A 16,015-nucleotide genomic window follows, 5' to 3' on the forward strand; every position below is an offset into this window, starting at 1 on the left:
TGCAAGGCATTTCAGATAAGCATCATAGGAGAGTTCTCTGAGGACCAGGAAAGGGTGCCAAATAGAGTTTTCCTGTCCTTGGCCTCTGAGAATTAATAGAGGCAACCCATCAATCCCAAAACTCTGGTTTGACCAGAGTCTTATGAAAAATCCAAGTTAGCCATCAGGACTCTCAAGTCCAGATAGGGAAGCAGATTTAATATCTCATTAAATCAACCTGGTTATGATTCAAGCCTCCTATCAAACTGGGCTCTGTTCAAAACTGTTATATAGATCATCCCCAGGGATTGTCCTTGAGCCACAACGTGTATCTGAAATTAAGTATTTATTAATTTACATCTTGACCAAATATAAACTCTAGAGGGCTGGGATGTCATGTGGTTTATTGACCATTATATCCCCACTGCCTAGAACTGTGTGTAGCATTCGGTGGGTGCTTAGTACATATATTTCTGAATAAACAGGGTCCAAAGAACTAAGCAGCTGAAGAGTCATTTGGGATTCCTGTGTTTCTGACAGTTCACACCTGATGGAGAATAGAAAAACCACCACACAGCAGGATAAATAATCTAAATGTCACCTTCTCTTGATGCAGATTACATTTATACTTTCTCACTGCTACATAACAAGCCATCCCAGTAAAATTTATTTTGCTCACAAATTAGCAATTGGGTCAGGACTCTGTGGGGACTGCTCATCTCTACTCCATGTAGTGTCACTGGGATGGCTCAGCTGGGACCAGAGGATCCACTTCCAAGATGGCCCCACTCACTCAGTGCCTGTCCCTGGGCCTCCTCACAGCATGGCATCGAGATTTCAGAAGCAGATGCTGCCAGTCTCTTACAGCATAGTCCAGAAACTGGATCAGTCATTTCCACTATATTCTACAGGTCAAACATACACAGAGCCCAGATAGAACCAAAGAGAGGGGATGTAGGCCATCACCCCTCAGTGGAAGAAGTGTCAAAGAATTTGGCCATACTTAAGTGTGTCACACCCTCCATCTTCAAAGCAGACAAATAAGTGACATCAAGTAGCCTTACCTCCCCCTAATTCCTGCTCCCAAGATACAAACACTGTCAACAATTTTACGTGCCCTGATACTTACCTCCGTATCTCCAACATGCTGATGCTATTATTTCTTGGTTTTCAGTGTTAGACACTATGCATTGACTTCTGCTCTAACAAGTGAGGATTCAACTCTGATCCAAGTAGTATAATTTGTTTTTCTACAATCTTTTTTTCTACTTGTTCAACTTCTTTGTAGTCGAACTAGGAAGACTAAGACTTTCAGTCTTATACCTTCCAACAGTACCATAAGATGTTTTCTCAATCCAAGATTTAAATAATCAAACGTGTCACCCCACCTTTTTTCCTGGACACATTTATCTGGAAGCCTTCTTTCTGGCTCTAATCTCAACAGACAAGGTAGCAACTCGGCACATGCAAAACACAGGTTCCAAATACTTGTAGTTAATAAGCTGAGGAAGCACCTTACTGGAGTAGTTACTGGAGTAACCGGAGTTACTGACTGGAGTTAACCCTTTCAGCAAGGAAATTAAACCCCCTTACTCTAGTCCATGACACTTTTAGATGATAAGTAGACTACTAAATAAATGTTTACACAAACTATCAAAATGTTCTTAAACTTACCATGCTTTCTATACAGTCTCAGCCAGATCTTTTTTTTTTTCTTTTATTCTTCTAATGGAGACAATAAGCAGTTACATACAGAATTAGTCTGAATTTGTAAGGCCTAAAATTCCCTTCACAGCCTCTGGTGCCAAAGCCTGCTGTCTGCTGCCCTTTGCATGGCTCCACACTCCCTTTGGTTTTTAACCAGCGGATCCAGAACGTGCCAGGCAGACCCACAGCAGTGATAATACATTATAAGTGAGCAGATGACAACGCAAGTAAGCTTTGTTTTCATTACAGGAAACGTTAACACAGTACTAAATTTAAAGCGGGTTACCAAGCATTTCCACCCTTGTTTTGCGACCTGTTTCCCTGTGCCCGTTTAGCACAACTTCTGCACTGAAGCCAGAACTCTGGAAAAGGCGCACGCAGGGGCGGGCTCCTTGAGGTCCCCCTGACCGCCGACACTTCAGCCGCTCCCAGATACGACCTGGGCAGGCAGGAATCCGGGTACCCGGAGGCGTCAGCGTCGGGCCCAGGGTAAATGCACACCCCGGGCCCCGCATCCAGTGTACGTGTCAGCGAGCCTGGCGTGGGGCCCGGGACTGCAGTCTCGCCAGCCCCGGGGTGACCTGGCGCGGGTGTCCAAGACACGGACTCCTGCGGCGGTCACCCTCCACGACACTGGCTCCCGCGGGGGTCCCCAGCGACAAGGCCCCGAGGCCGCCGTCACCGCGCCCGAATTGCGAGTGGGGAAATGCACAGGCGTCCCGCGCACACCCAGCTGAACCGTGACAAGCGGGTACACCTGTGTAAGACGCGCGGTCACCAGGCACAACATCAGTCCCCCCTCGCTGCCCCCTGTCCCAACCCCGGGCCCCACCATCAGGGTGCAACCACCACAGTGACCCAAGGGGCTGGAGGCTTCCATTGTGCGGGGTCGCGCAGCCGCCTCCCCAGCGCGCACGCCGCGCACGCCCGAGTGGGCGTGGTCGGGGCCCGCGCGGCCAATCGGCGTCCTACTTGTTAGTGGGTGTCGGGCGGCGCGAGCTAATTGGCCGGTGTAGACCGGCGCTGTCAGAGCGTTGCATCACCTCTGGACGCCGGGCTGCGGCGTGGACGCGGCTCTTTCCGTGGCGTGCCTGCTCGCGGGCCCTTCAGGTACCCCCGCCCTGCCCGCAGGGTCGCCCCAGGTTACCCCGCCCTACCTGCGGGTTTGCCCAGGGTACCGTCGTCCTGCCCGCGGGGTCACTCCACGTACCGCGCTCTGCCCGTGGGATCGACCCTGGTTACCTTCCCATTCGCACCCCTCCCCCGCCCATCCTGCTTGTGGGGTCGCCCCAGGTATCCCCGTCTTACCCACGGGGTCGCCCAGAGTACCGTCGCTCTACCTTGCGGGGTCGCCCCAGGTACCCCTGTCCTGCTTGCGGGGTCGCCTCAGGGTACTCCTCCCCGCCGTCATCGCCCGCGGGGTCACCCCGGCTTATTCGTCTCTCTCCCCTGCCCACCGGCCTGCCCGCGGGGTCGCCCGGGTGCCCCCGCCTAGCCTGCTGGTCCCGTGGGGTGGTTGCGAGAAGTTGGTGTGGTAGTCGGCTGGGGAAATTCGGGGGGTGGGCGAGACGACGTGAGGAGCGGGGCGGTCGTAGGCCCGCGGGGAGGAGAGTTTGCTGCCAGGGCCCTGGGGCTCGAGGGGAGTAAGCACGGCGTCCTGCAGTCTGGTAGTGCCCGGTGCCCCTGGGAGCGGGGAGAGGAAGACCGTTTTCCGTGGGGTCTGTAGCGGCGAGAAGGGGAGCGTGAGCAGCTGCGGTGGGTTTGCAGCCCTGAGGGTGAGCAGGAGCCGGAGGGGAGCGAGTCCGGAGTGTACGGTACAGTCCGAAAGTGCGTGCTCCTTCGGGGGGTGGGTCCCTGCGGTTCCTGCGTGAGGGACAGGTGCGAGGGGACCGGCCTCCAGTCTGAGGAGTTCGTGGTTCGCTTCTCGAAGGAAGTGGTGCTGGAACCGAGGCCGGAGGGAACTGGGTTTTTATTAGGGGATGCGGGTGAGGGCTGGTTTTAGCCTTCAGGTTTTGCAGGAGGATGAGGAGGGATGAAACCGGAGGCAAAGTAATTGAGGATTTCTAGTAGCGTCTTAAGTTTTGCAAAGTATCGGTAAAATGGCGGACAGCATGTTCTCTGTGTAAGTGATTGAAGAGTGGAGCACAGGGAAGCGAAGGGAGCCGATAGAGTGACGCCGACTGGCAGGGACGGTGGGATGGGATTTGCGGGCAGGAAGTAATAGTAGCTCACAAAGCGGACGTGTGATATCCAGTATTCCAGTGGGTGTTAAGTTAGCGTTGTGCGGTTTGTGACCTGTACTTTTCAGGTGACACGCTGGAGGTGTGAGGTCGAGTCACTTTTCTCATAGCTCACAAACCCAGCGGTGGCGCCACGACTGTCGTCGCGTGCTGGAGGGCCGACTGAAAAGGCAGATGGGTGGAGACTGAGGATGAGGACCGCGTGATTGCTTCAGACGGACGGGTCGGAGCGCGTCCCACGTGCGAGGTCACGGGAACAGGGTCGGGGAGATGGGTCTGCAGGTGGCACATGTGTGTGAACAGGGACCGGGAGACGCGTCTACAGGCGGCACATGTGTGGGAACAGGTGGGGGGGGGGTCGGTGAGCGCCTTCGAGAGGAAAGCACATTACTTAGTAAGCGGTGCTGGAGGCTGCGGACAGAGTAGCAGGAAAGCCGTGTCCGGGAGGCTCTGTGTAAAAGGGAAAGTCAGGAGGAGAGGTGGCATTTCGGGGGAAGGTGGCCTGCACTGCCCCCTTGAAAAGTCTGCACGGAATATTGGTGGGGGGGGAGTCATTGGATTTAAGGTTAATACGAAAGTGGTATTTTCAGAGCTTCTTCCTTAGGAAGGTGGTATGTCAGGTACAGTGTTTATTTTTCTCTTTATTTTCAACGTTTTTGTGATAAAGTTAATACACACCAAAAAAGTGGGAGGAAGTAATAAATAGAAAAGTGTTCTTTCATGCCTTCCCCCTCCTAACCCTACTCCTCGATGGTGGCTGTAGGTTAGTTTGGTGGGCAGCCTTCTAAATTCGAATACAGAGTTACTTCCACATAGACTTTATTTACATGTGTATATTTTTAAGTCTCTTGAAAATGCTGATGTACATAGTATAAATTACTAGAATGGTGATTTGCTTTGTTTCTCAACATTTGGCAGTATTTGGTATGTTATGATTACTTTTTTGAATGTTTATTTTTTTTTTCAACGTTTATTTATTTTTGGAACAGAGAGAGACAGAGCATGAACGGGGGAGGGGCAGAGAGAGAGGGAGACACAGAATCGGAAACAGGCTCCAGGCTCTGAGCCATCAGCCCAGAGCCCGACGCGGGGCTCGAACTCACGGACCGCGAGATCGTGACCTGGCCGAAGTCGGACGCTTAACCGACTTCGCCACCCAGGCGCCCCTGAATGTTTATTTTTGAGAGAGAGTGAGAGGAGGAGGAGGGGCGGAGAGAGGGGGAACAGAGGATCTGAAGCAGCGAGCCTGATGGGGGACCCGAACTCAAAAACTGTGACATCCTGACTTGAGCCAAAGTCAGATGCTCAAGTGACTGAGACACGGGGGTGCCCCAAAATATGATTATTTTTAACACCTGCTTGGTAGTGATGTACCATAATTTAGTCACTTAATTACTCATGGGTATTTAAATTGTTTTCAGGGATTTATGGGAACAGTGCTTCAGTTAATATTTTTGTACATATTTTGTACATTTGTGTAAGTATATCTGGGGTATACATTAATAGGATATGACCAAACTGAGAAAGGGCCAGAGTTAGACACACCTCTGGAATTAAATTTGACTTTAGTAACATACTGTGAAGACCTGGGAAGACAGAAAAAAGAACAGAAATAGACTTAGAGGTCTGATTCACAGAACTTTGGTGGCCAGTTGGATGTGGAGATTATGTGGTCCTATCAAGTGGGGGACTTAGAAATTTCAGGTAGTGATGGGAATGCACACTGGTGCAGCCACTCTGGAAAACAGGATGGAGGTTCCTCAAAAAACTAAAAATAGAACTACGCTACGACCCAGCAATTGCACTACTAGGCATTTATCCACAGGATACAGGTGTGCTGTTTCGAAGGGACACGTGCACCCCCATGTTTATGGCAGCACTATCAACAAGAGCCAAAGTATGGCAAGAGCCCAAATGTCCATCAATGGATGAATGGATAAAGAAGATGTGCTACACACACACACACACACACACACACACACACACAAAATGGAGTATTACTCGGCAGTCAAAAAGAATGAAATCTTGCCATTTGCAACTACGTGGATGGAACTGGAGGGTATTATGCTAAGTGAAATTAGTCAGAGAAAGACAAAAACCATATGACTTCACTCATATGAGGACTTTAAGAGACAAAACAGATGAACAGAAGGGAAGGGAAACAAAAATAATATAAAAACAGAGAGGGGGACAAAACAGAAGAGACTCATAAATTTGGAGAACAAACTGAGGGTTACTGGAGGGGTTGTGGGAGGGGGATGGGCTAAATGGGTCAGGGGCATTAAGGAATCTACTCCTGAAATCATTGTTGCACTATATGCTAACTAATTTGGATGTAAACTTTAAAAAATAAAAAAAAATTAAAAAATATTCAGGTAGCCGGAGGGAACAGTGGGACTACTCGTGCATTCGAATTAAAGACTGGAGCAGGCGTGGCAAGGAAGAGCATGATGTTTATTTTAAACAAAAATTTTTTTGTGTGCATTTCTAAGATCTATTGAAGTAAACATCAGTAAAAGTCAAGGAGGGTATATAGACGTTTCTGAACAGGAAGTTGCCACTAAAGAGGTCTGAGAGAGTCTGGAATACAGAAGATTGGAGGGCAAGGGTTATATGGTCAGAGAGAGGAAGAGGATATTCCTTCCCTTAGCATGACCTGGTGTTGAATCTCCCCTCCTCTTTCTGCTCCCCACACCCCAGGCCCTGTGGTTACTGGATGCTGTTTGCAGGTACAGCTCTCCAGTGGATGTGAGGGGCCACAGCAATCCTGTGATTTATGCATGGGGGCTGTTTCTCCTCAGCAGCCACCATAGCCCGGTCACTGATACATGGCTCTTCGTGGCTAACCAGTGCCATTACCTTGAGTCGAAGCTCCCAAGAAAGTTTTATAAAAGTTAGGAGCATTTTCACAGGAAGCTTAAATATTATTTTCTCAAAAAAATAAAATAAAAAACTTCAGATAGATATTCCTGAATAATGGTTAAAACAGTTCAAGAGTAGTGACTCAAACTTTGATGTGCAGGTTAATCCCCTGGGATCTTGTTAAAATGCAAGTTCCGACTCCTCCCACCAAGGTGGGGCAGGCAAGTCGGCCGTATTCAGCTCCCATAGATGCTGGTGATTATAGAAGCAGCCTTGAGGAGCATTAGAAGTGACAGAAATTAATGTGTTGGCTAGACATCTGTTAATCTTCAAATGTAACCCCTTAAGTTTCAGTTGGCCTCTAATAAGGTAGTCCTGAACCAGCAGGACCCCTAATAAATCAAGAAGTGCACAGACACCCTTTCTATCCATGAAAGGCCAGACTAGTAACAAGATCCAAAGATCCAAACTGCCATCCAACTTCGATTTAATACCATTTAATGGCACACCTCATCAGAAATGGATGCTTGGATTCATTAAATGGCCCACCTGTTCTTTCCTTATTTTTTTCCTATATAAAACTCAAACACAGCATTGCATCTCAAAAATAAATGAGGGACACCTAGGTGGCACAGTCACTTAAGCGTCCCACTCTTGATTTTGGCTCAGGTCATGATGTGATGGTCCCTCAGCCCCGCATCAGTCTCTGATGGTTGGGATTCTCTCCCTCCCCCTCTGTCCCTCTCCCACATGCGCTCACTCTCAAAATAAATAAATATTTTTTAAAAATAAATGGGGACACCTGGGTGGCTCAGTTGGTTAAGTGTCTGACTCTTGATCTCAGCTCAGGTCAGCATCTCATGGTTTGAGTTCAAGCCCCGAGTAGTGCAGAGCCTGCTTGGGATTCTCTGTCTCCCTTTCTCTCTGCGCTCTCTCTCTCTCTCTCTCTCTCTCTCTCTCTCTCTCTCTCACTCACACAGTAAATAACATTTTTAAACATTTTAAAAGTGTTTGTGCTTTAGCAACTAACATGAAGAATATAAAAAGACAACCCCCAGGGTGAAGAAGATATTTGCAGATTCTATAATAAGGGACTTGTATCTAAAATATATAAAGAACTCTTAGAGCTCAACAATTAAAAGAACTCATCTTAAATATTGGACAAAGGATGAATGGAAATTTCTCCAAATAAGATACAAATATTGCCCATAAGCACATGAAAATGTGCTCAACTAATCGTTAGGGAAATGCAAATCAAACCCATAATGAGATACTACTTCATGTCCATTAGGATTTCCTATGATCCAAAAATGGACAATAAGGAGTGAGGATGTAGAAAACCTGGAATACTTATTCACTCCTGGGAGAACATAAAATGAGGCAGCAGCTTTAGAAACTTTTTGGTAGTTTCCCAGAAGTTAAACACAGTTACCATATGATCCAACAATTCTACTACTGGATATATTTACCCAAGAGAACTGAAAACATATGCCCACATGATAACTTACAGATGAATGTTCATAGCAGGATTGCTCATATTAGCCAAAAATTGGAAACATCCCTAATGTCCATGAATTAATGAATGGATAAACTGTGACATACCGATACAATGAAATATTTACTCAGCCATCAAAAGTAATGAAGTTTGAAGATGTGTTACAGCATGGGTGAACTTTGAAAACAATTCTCAGGGGGTGCCTGGGTGGCTCAGTTGGTTAAGCGTCCGACTTTGGCTCAGGTTATTATCTCGTGGTCCGTGGGTTCAAGCCCTGTGTCAGGCTCTGTGCTGACAGTTCAGAGCCTGGAGCCTGTTTTGGGTGCTGTGTCTCCCTCTCTCTCTGACCCTCCTCCATTCATGCTCTGCCTCTGTCTCAAAAATAAATAAACATTTAAAAAAAAAAAAACACAATTCTCAGAAGCCAGATATATGATTCCATTTATATGAAATGTCCTGCATAGGAAAACTCATAGGACAGGAAGCAGGTTAATGGTTGCCAAGGGGCTGAGAAGGAGGGAATGGAGAGTGACTACTAACGTCTACAGGTTTTTGCAAGGGGCGGGTGGTAATGAAGTTGTTCTGGAATTAGACATGCTGATGGTTGCACAACCTGTGAATATGCTACAGACCACTGAATTGTATACTTTAAAAGGGTGAACTTTAATTTTAGAAAGCTATAATGTTTTTTTAAGTGTCATGGAGTGTGGTGAATAGTAATATGTATATATATTTTAATATATGCTACTCTTTTTCCTAGAATTCTCTGTTGAGAAAAAAAATTTTAATTTCTCTTGCAGCAACAAAATGGTTCAGCAAGTTCCAGAAAACATCAATTTTCCTGCTGAAGAAGAAAAAATCTTGCAGTTCTGGTCCGAATTTAATTGTTTTCAGGAATGCTTAAAGCAGTCAAAACACAAGCCAAAGTATGTGAATTTCTTTGGTAGAGTCCTTAAGAGTAGTCACTTTTTTAGACTGAGTTCCATGAAAGCAGAAACTCTTCATTCATCTTTGTGTTCCAGTCTCCTAGCTCTGTATATAGTGGGTGCTTTCAGCAGTAGGTACACACTGAGTGGATGAGTTTTTAAATATCAGGGTAGATTCCGTTTCTTTAAGAGGTTTTCTAAATAGAGTTTATGTGTCACCGTCTTCCTTTCCACTTTTCTCATTATTACCACCTTCATTTAAACACTTAGTCTTAGCTTCCTGTTGGAGAATTCCCTGCCTCTAGTCCCCATTCACCTGAAAACCAGTCCTTTCTTTACTGTTTTCATCGTCTGTCTACTGTATTCAAAAACTTTATGCGATAGATGTTGCCCTGTTTTACTGATGAGGTAAATCAGGATCGGGATGAATGACCTGCCTTATGTCATGGCTAATAAACGAAGTGTGGATAGTCTGATGGAGGTCACTCAGCTCCACCGTAACTAGTTTTTATGAAGGCAGGACTTGCAGTAAATCTCTAACCATGTATGTCTGTGAATTTTCTGGTCTTGGTGCTTTTCTTCTCCCTGAGGATTCTATTGTGATAGGACCTATCTATACAAAAATGTCCTAAATTTTTGCTATCTTAAAGTAACAATACATTTTTATTACCTCTGTTAGATTTACGTTCTATGATGGGCCTCCTTTTGCAACTGGACTGCCTCACTATGGACATATACTTGCAGGGACAATTAAAGATATAGTTACCAGATATGCTCACCAGAGTGGGTTTCACGTTGACAGAAGGTTTGGATGGGATTGTCACGGCTTACCTGTGGTATGTTTGAGTCACCAGCCTTATAATGTTCTGATTTTTTAACAAGCATTGGATTTCATCATATAATATGTTCAAGTATGATGAATTTTTCCTATAATGTACTTTGTTTCTACAGTGCCATTTGTAGTTCATCTTCTCTGTAGATTTTTGAGACTTAGTATTTTTTTAAAACTGTTTTATGTTTTACAGTTGCTGACTTGAATCTGTTTCATAGGCAGGGATGTTAATAATCTTGTCACAAATTTTCAGGAATATGAAATTGATAAGACACTGGGGATCAGAGGACCAGAGGATGTAGCCAAAATGGGGATCGTAGAGTATAACAATCAGTGCCGAGCAATTGTGATGAGATATTCCACTGAGTGGAAGGTATGTTGGGTTGTTTTCAGTAGAATGAACAAAAACTTTAATTTTTAAATGGGAGTTAATATGGTTTATGCTCCTTTTGTGCTTTTTATGAGATGCATCCAAAAGTATGGCTGTGTGAGGTTGTGACATAAGAAGGTTGATCGTTCTTTCCAAAGAAGCATTTAGCTTCCACGTACAAGCCTATTAAGCTGTCAGCCTAAACTGAGCCCTCTTTTTTCTGGTTTCTGGGTGCTCGATTGGTCTTCCATATTTAATCTCCTACCTGCTCACTGTGTATGACAGGAATTGGGCTGTCCTAGTGCATAGATTAACTTGAATGTTGCAGTAAAAAAAATTCAGATGTTAAAAACAATGCAAATTTGGACTCATTGTTACATTAATTTGACTCCCATCCTACCATTGCTTCTGTTAGTAAGTCCTGTGAAGGGCTAGAAGAGTTCCTGCCTCTCTCATTCTTTCTCAAGGGCTGAGGAGCAGCTCCCCCTCCTCCCTGGCTCTCCAGCTAGTGGTCTGTGTAACTTAAAAATACGTCTGACTTGTATTTTTTCCATCTCACCATCTTACCACTTTGACTTCTCAAACTTGCTCTTGTTCCGAATTCCCTATTCCATATCAATCTTCAGAGCTTCACACATGATGCTCGTGAACAAATCAGATGCCAAACCCTGTCAGGTTTTTTTTGCTCAGTGTCTCTTGTCTGGTCATTTCATTCCTACAGCCCCTCTCTGGTCTCCCTCCCACCCTCCCCTTCATTTCTGTAACCATCTCCTAATTGGTCTATTGTGCTCTTCCCTGCTCAGCATTTTGAGTAGCTTCTCTTGATTGGTTAATAAAATCTGATTTCATCACCCTGAAAATTAAAGCTCCTCTGTTTTCTCCTACCCTAACTTTTTTACTTTTTAATTAAGTTTTTTTTAATGTGTATTTGTTTTTGAGAGAGAGACAGAGCTTGAGGGAGGGAGGAGCAAGAGACAGAGGGAGACACAGAATCCAAAGTAGGCTCCAGGCTTTGAGATGTCAGCACAGAGCCTAACACAGGGCTTGAACCCATGAACCGTGAGGTCATGACCTGAGCTGAGTCGGACGCTTAACCGAATTAGCTGCCCAGGCACCCCTGTTTTTTAATTTTGTAATTTTTTTTATTAAAAATCATTTTTTTAACCTAACTTTATTCAGTCAAACTTTCTTGCTTCGTTGCCAGAAGGGAAAAATCTAATGAGTATAATATGCATGTAACTTTCTTTACCTTAAAAAAAATTGTTTTTAACATTTCATTTTTGAGTAATTCAGACTTACCAAAAAATTGCAAAAAGTTATGAAGAATTCATACTCTTCGCTACTTCTCAAATTCCAACACTTTCAATAATCATAATGTAATTATCGAAAGCAAGAAATTAACACTGATAAAATATAATAGACCTTTTTCAAATTTAACTGGTTGTTCTATTAATTATTACTGATCCAGGATCCTGTCTAGGAATACACATTGCTTTTAGTTGTCATACCTCCTTATTCTCCTTAAGCTGGAAGATTCCCTCTGTCTTTGTCTTTCATGACCATGTCACTTTTAAAAAAAAAACTTTTAAAAGTTTATTTATGTATTTAATCTCTATACCCACTGTGGGGCTGCAACTCATGACCCCAGCATCAAGAGTTGCATGCTCTACCGACTAAGCCAGACAGGCACCCCAGCCTTGTCACTTTTAAAGAGTATAGACTGATTATTTTGCAGAAAGTCCCCCAAAGTCTGATGTTTTCCCATGATTAAGTTTAGGTTATGTATACATTTTTGACAAGAATGCTCAGAGGTGACATCATGCCCTTCTCGGTCTGTCATTGTCAGGAGGCCTGTGATGCTGATATGATGTCTCATTGGTGACATTAATTTTGTTCACTAAGGTAATACAGGTCAGGTTTTTCTGTTGTTAATTTGTAACTTTTCCTTTATAATTAGGTATGCTGTGGGGAGATCTTGCAAATATCCTGTTTCTTATACTTTTGCTTAGGAATTTTAGCGTCCATTGATGATTCTTGCCAGCAGCAATTACACCTGAGGTATTTGCCAAATGGTAGTTTGGGTAGACTTGTATAAAAGAGTATTAATATTTATAAATAATATCATCTGGAGATAGGATGAATGTCAAGAAAACTGGTTCTTAACCTTACATAGATTTACTTGAAACATTGGTTGTTCTGTTTTTCCAAAACCACTGGACGTGGTGATGATAGAAATATAACATTGAAGTGCAGTAAAAAATATCATTGTCTAATAACTCTAATGTTCGTATTTTTAGTCTACTGTTACCAGACTTGGCCGATGGATTGACTTTGACAATGACTACAAAACTCTGTACCCACAATTCATGGAATCTGTCTGGTAGGTTTATTTGAAATTGTAAATATAATGAATATTCTGTTTATTGCTTAGTGGAGAGATTATGTACCATGAATCAGTTTTTCAGATTTGTAATTATTTATCTAAAATCTTTGGGATGGATTTGTTTTTGTTTTTAAAGCTTTATTATTTTATTTTATTTTTTTAGAGCACTTTTAGGTTCACAGCAAAATTGAGAGGAAAGCACAAAGATTTCCTGAATTCCCTCTGCCCCCAAACATGCACAGCCTCCCCTTTATCAACGTCCCCGCCAGAGGTGATAACATTTGTTACCACTAATGAACATACACTGACACATCATAATCATCATAATCACCCAGAGTTGGTAGTTTAGGGTTTACTCTTGGTGGACATTGTAGCCATTAATCATACAGAGGATTTTCACTGCCCTAAAAATCCTGTGCACCAACTGTTTATCTCTCTCATCCCAGATTGTTTTTAAATTCAGTAAATTTTGGATTCTACTAAAGTAATAGGATATGCATATATTCTGTGGTATATAATGGTTCCAGCAATTTGAAGAGCGATTTGTAAGCAAATACGTTAGTATTTTTCATCAGAACACATAATTGTTCATGCTAATCAGGTAAAGAATATAAATGGCCTAATGTCAGTTAAAGGTTTTTGCCAAATTAGTACCAAATTTAGGGAAAATTAAGTTGCAGAAGTGGTTTTTTTTTTGTCTTTGTTTTTTAAATAATGAAGTTTAAGAGATTATGTATTTTGAATTTTATACTGAGACAAGTTGTATAGTGCAATCACTTGTATAGCTGTTTCAAAATGAATGCTCCTTTTTTTTTTTTTTTTTTTTATCACTGTTACAAAACAACTGTTGTGATGCCAAAGTCTTACTAGGTGAACCTCAGGATAGATAGTACAAGAATCATTGCATATCGTTAATGGGCAAAAAAGCACCATTATTATGATTGCAGAGTGCTCTATGTACATACTGCAGGCCTTGAGAAAGTCTTAACTTTTGTTAAATTATACAGAATGACCGTGAGTTGCAAAGCTGTTTTGTACAGTGCACTTTCTTTGTGCTGTATTGTAGGCGCACATGGCTCTTACTGCCTTCCTGTCTACCTGCTTGCATTTCTCTTAGACAAGATCTGTTGTACATGCTTGGCCCAAGTCCTTTGCCTTTGAAGAGCTAGATGCTTTGGGGCAGTTTTCAGACCCTCTGACTCTGATAAGCCCCTGTGGACACATCCCCAGGCCTGTATACCCAAAGTTGGAAGCTTATAAGTTTTCTCTGACAGGCTGGAGGCTTTGGAGAGGGGCCTTCCTGGTCACCGAGCATCTAGAATTCTCATGATTAGAGAAGCATCTAAGAACCAGGATTTGTGTTAAACACCTGAAAAAAAAAGGTCTATTAATGCTCTGGATTACGGTTGTTGAACACTTAAAGGTGGCTAATAATAAGGAGCCAAGAATACACAGTGGAGAACGGACAGTCTCTTCAATAAATGGTGCTGGGAAAGCTGGAAAGCCAGATGCAAAAGAATGTTTCTAGTCTGGTGTCTTACATCATACACGAAAATTAAATCAAATGGAATAAAGATTTGAATGTAAGACCTGAAACCATAAAATTCCTAGAGGAAAACAGGCAGTAAGCTCCTTGACATCTGTCTTAGCAATGATTTTTTTTTTTTTAGATATGACTCCAAAAGAATGGTAGCAAAAGCAAAAATCAACAAATGGGGTTACATAAAACTAAAGAGTTTCTGCACAGCAAAAGAAGCTATCAACAATCAGGGCGCCTGGGTGTCTCAGTCAGTTTGCCTCAGTCAAAGCGTCTGACTTTGGCTCAGGTCATGATCTCACAGTTTGTGGGTTCAAGCCCCACATCAGGCTCTGTGCTGACAGCTCAGAGCCTGGAGCCTGCTTTGAATTCTGTCTCCATCTCTGCCCTTCCCTGGCTCACGCTCTGTCTCTCTCTCTCTCAAAAATAAGTAAACATTAGAAAAAAAAAAAAGCCATCAACAAAATGAAATGACAAGAATGGGAGAAAATTGAATGGGAGAAAATATTTATAAATTGTTTATCTGGTAAAGGGATTAATATCCAAAATATGTAAAGAACTCCTACAACTCAGGAGCAAAAGAAAGTCTGATTTAAAAATGTGCAGGGGCACCTGGGTGGCTCAGTCATTTGAGCGTCTGACTGGCTCAGGTCATGATCTCACAGTTCGTGGGTTTGTGCCCCGCATCAGGCTCTGTGCTGACAGCTCGGAACCTGGAGCCTGTTTTGGATTCTGTGTCTTCCTCTCTCTCTGCCCCTCCCCCACTTGCGCTCTTTCTCCCTCTGTCTCAAAAATAAACATTAAAAAAAAAAAAGGAAAAAAAATGTGCAGAAGATCTGAAGACACATTTTTTTCCCCAAAGAAGACATGCAGATGCCAACAGACCTGAAAAGATATTCAGCATCACTCATCATCTGGAAAATACAAATCAGAGCCACAATGAGATACGACCTTATCCCTGTCAGAATGGCTAGTATCCAGAAGACAAGACATAACAAATGTCGGCCAAAATATGGAGAAAAGGGAATCTTCGTGCATTGTTTGTGGAAATGTAGATTGGTATGGATAGAATGGAAAACAGTATGGAGTGTCCTCAAAAAATAAGAATAGAATACCACATGATGCAGCAATTCTACTTCTGAGTATCCAAGAAAGAAAGAAAGAAAGAAAAAATGTTAATTCAAAAGAGATATGTGTCCTTATGTTCATCACATTATTTATAGTAGCCAAGGTATGGAGTTAACCTACATGTCCATTGATTGATAAGAGATAAAAAAGATGTGAGGTGTGTGTGTGTGTGTGTGTGTGTGTGTATAAAAAATAGAATATTACCCAACCATAAAAAAAAGAGTAAATCTTGCCATTTGTGACAACATGGAAGGACCTTGAGGGTATTATGCTAAGTGACATAAGTCAGAAAGACAAATACCATATGATTTCACTTAGATGTAGAATCTAGAAAAACAAAACTCACAGACACAGAACAAAATGGTGGTTGCCAGAGGGAAGAGGGGTTGCAAGGTGTGTAAAGTGGGTCAAGAGGTACAAACTTCCAGTTATAAAATAAATAAATCATAGAGATGTAACATACAGCATGATGATTATCGTCAGTGATATTATAGTGCATATTTAAAAGTTGCCCAAATGATAAATACTAAAAGTTCTTATAAGAAAAATAAAATTG

The 16,015-nt window shown here is 43.1% G+C and overlaps 1 protein-coding gene and 1 non-coding gene across 4 annotated transcripts in view; both read left to right on the plus strand.

The window, feature by feature from the left end:
* The first annotated feature begins 2,667 nt into the window (after nucleotides 1-2,667).
* Nucleotides 2,668-16,015, plus strand: part of IARS1 (isoleucyl-tRNA synthetase 1) — a 69,305-nt gene continuing 55,957 nt past the window's right edge. The window contains exons 1-5 of one of the 3 annotated variants that reach the window (XM_040449599.1): nucleotides 2,668-2,796; nucleotides 9,084-9,209; nucleotides 9,889-10,045; nucleotides 10,295-10,414; nucleotides 12,709-12,791. In XM_040449599.1, the coding sequence (XP_040305533.1) occupies nucleotides 9,091-9,209; nucleotides 9,889-10,045; nucleotides 10,295-10,414; nucleotides 12,709-12,791 (479 nt within the window). In that variant the 5' untranslated portion in view covers nucleotides 2,668-2,796; nucleotides 9,084-9,090. Of the gene's footprint in view, nucleotides 2,797-3,987; nucleotides 4,101-9,083; nucleotides 9,210-9,888; nucleotides 10,046-10,294; nucleotides 10,415-12,708; nucleotides 12,792-16,015 lie in introns of those variants that run through there. The other 2 variants (XM_040449600.1, XM_040449601.1) reach the window with 2 other exon arrangements.
* On the plus strand, nucleotides 6,627-6,758 carry LOC121013816 (small nucleolar RNA SNORA84). Its single transcript, XR_005782942.1, has one exon. It is a non-coding gene; the product is annotated as a small nucleolar RNA SNORA84 (small nucleolar RNA).

Source organism: Herpailurus yagouaroundi, unplaced genomic scaffold (assembly GCF_014898765.1).
Source record: "Herpailurus yagouaroundi ecotype Mexico unplaced genomic scaffold, PumYag 199, whole genome shotgun sequence".
NCBI lineage: Eukaryota > Metazoa > Chordata > Mammalia > Carnivora > Felidae > Herpailurus > Herpailurus yagouaroundi.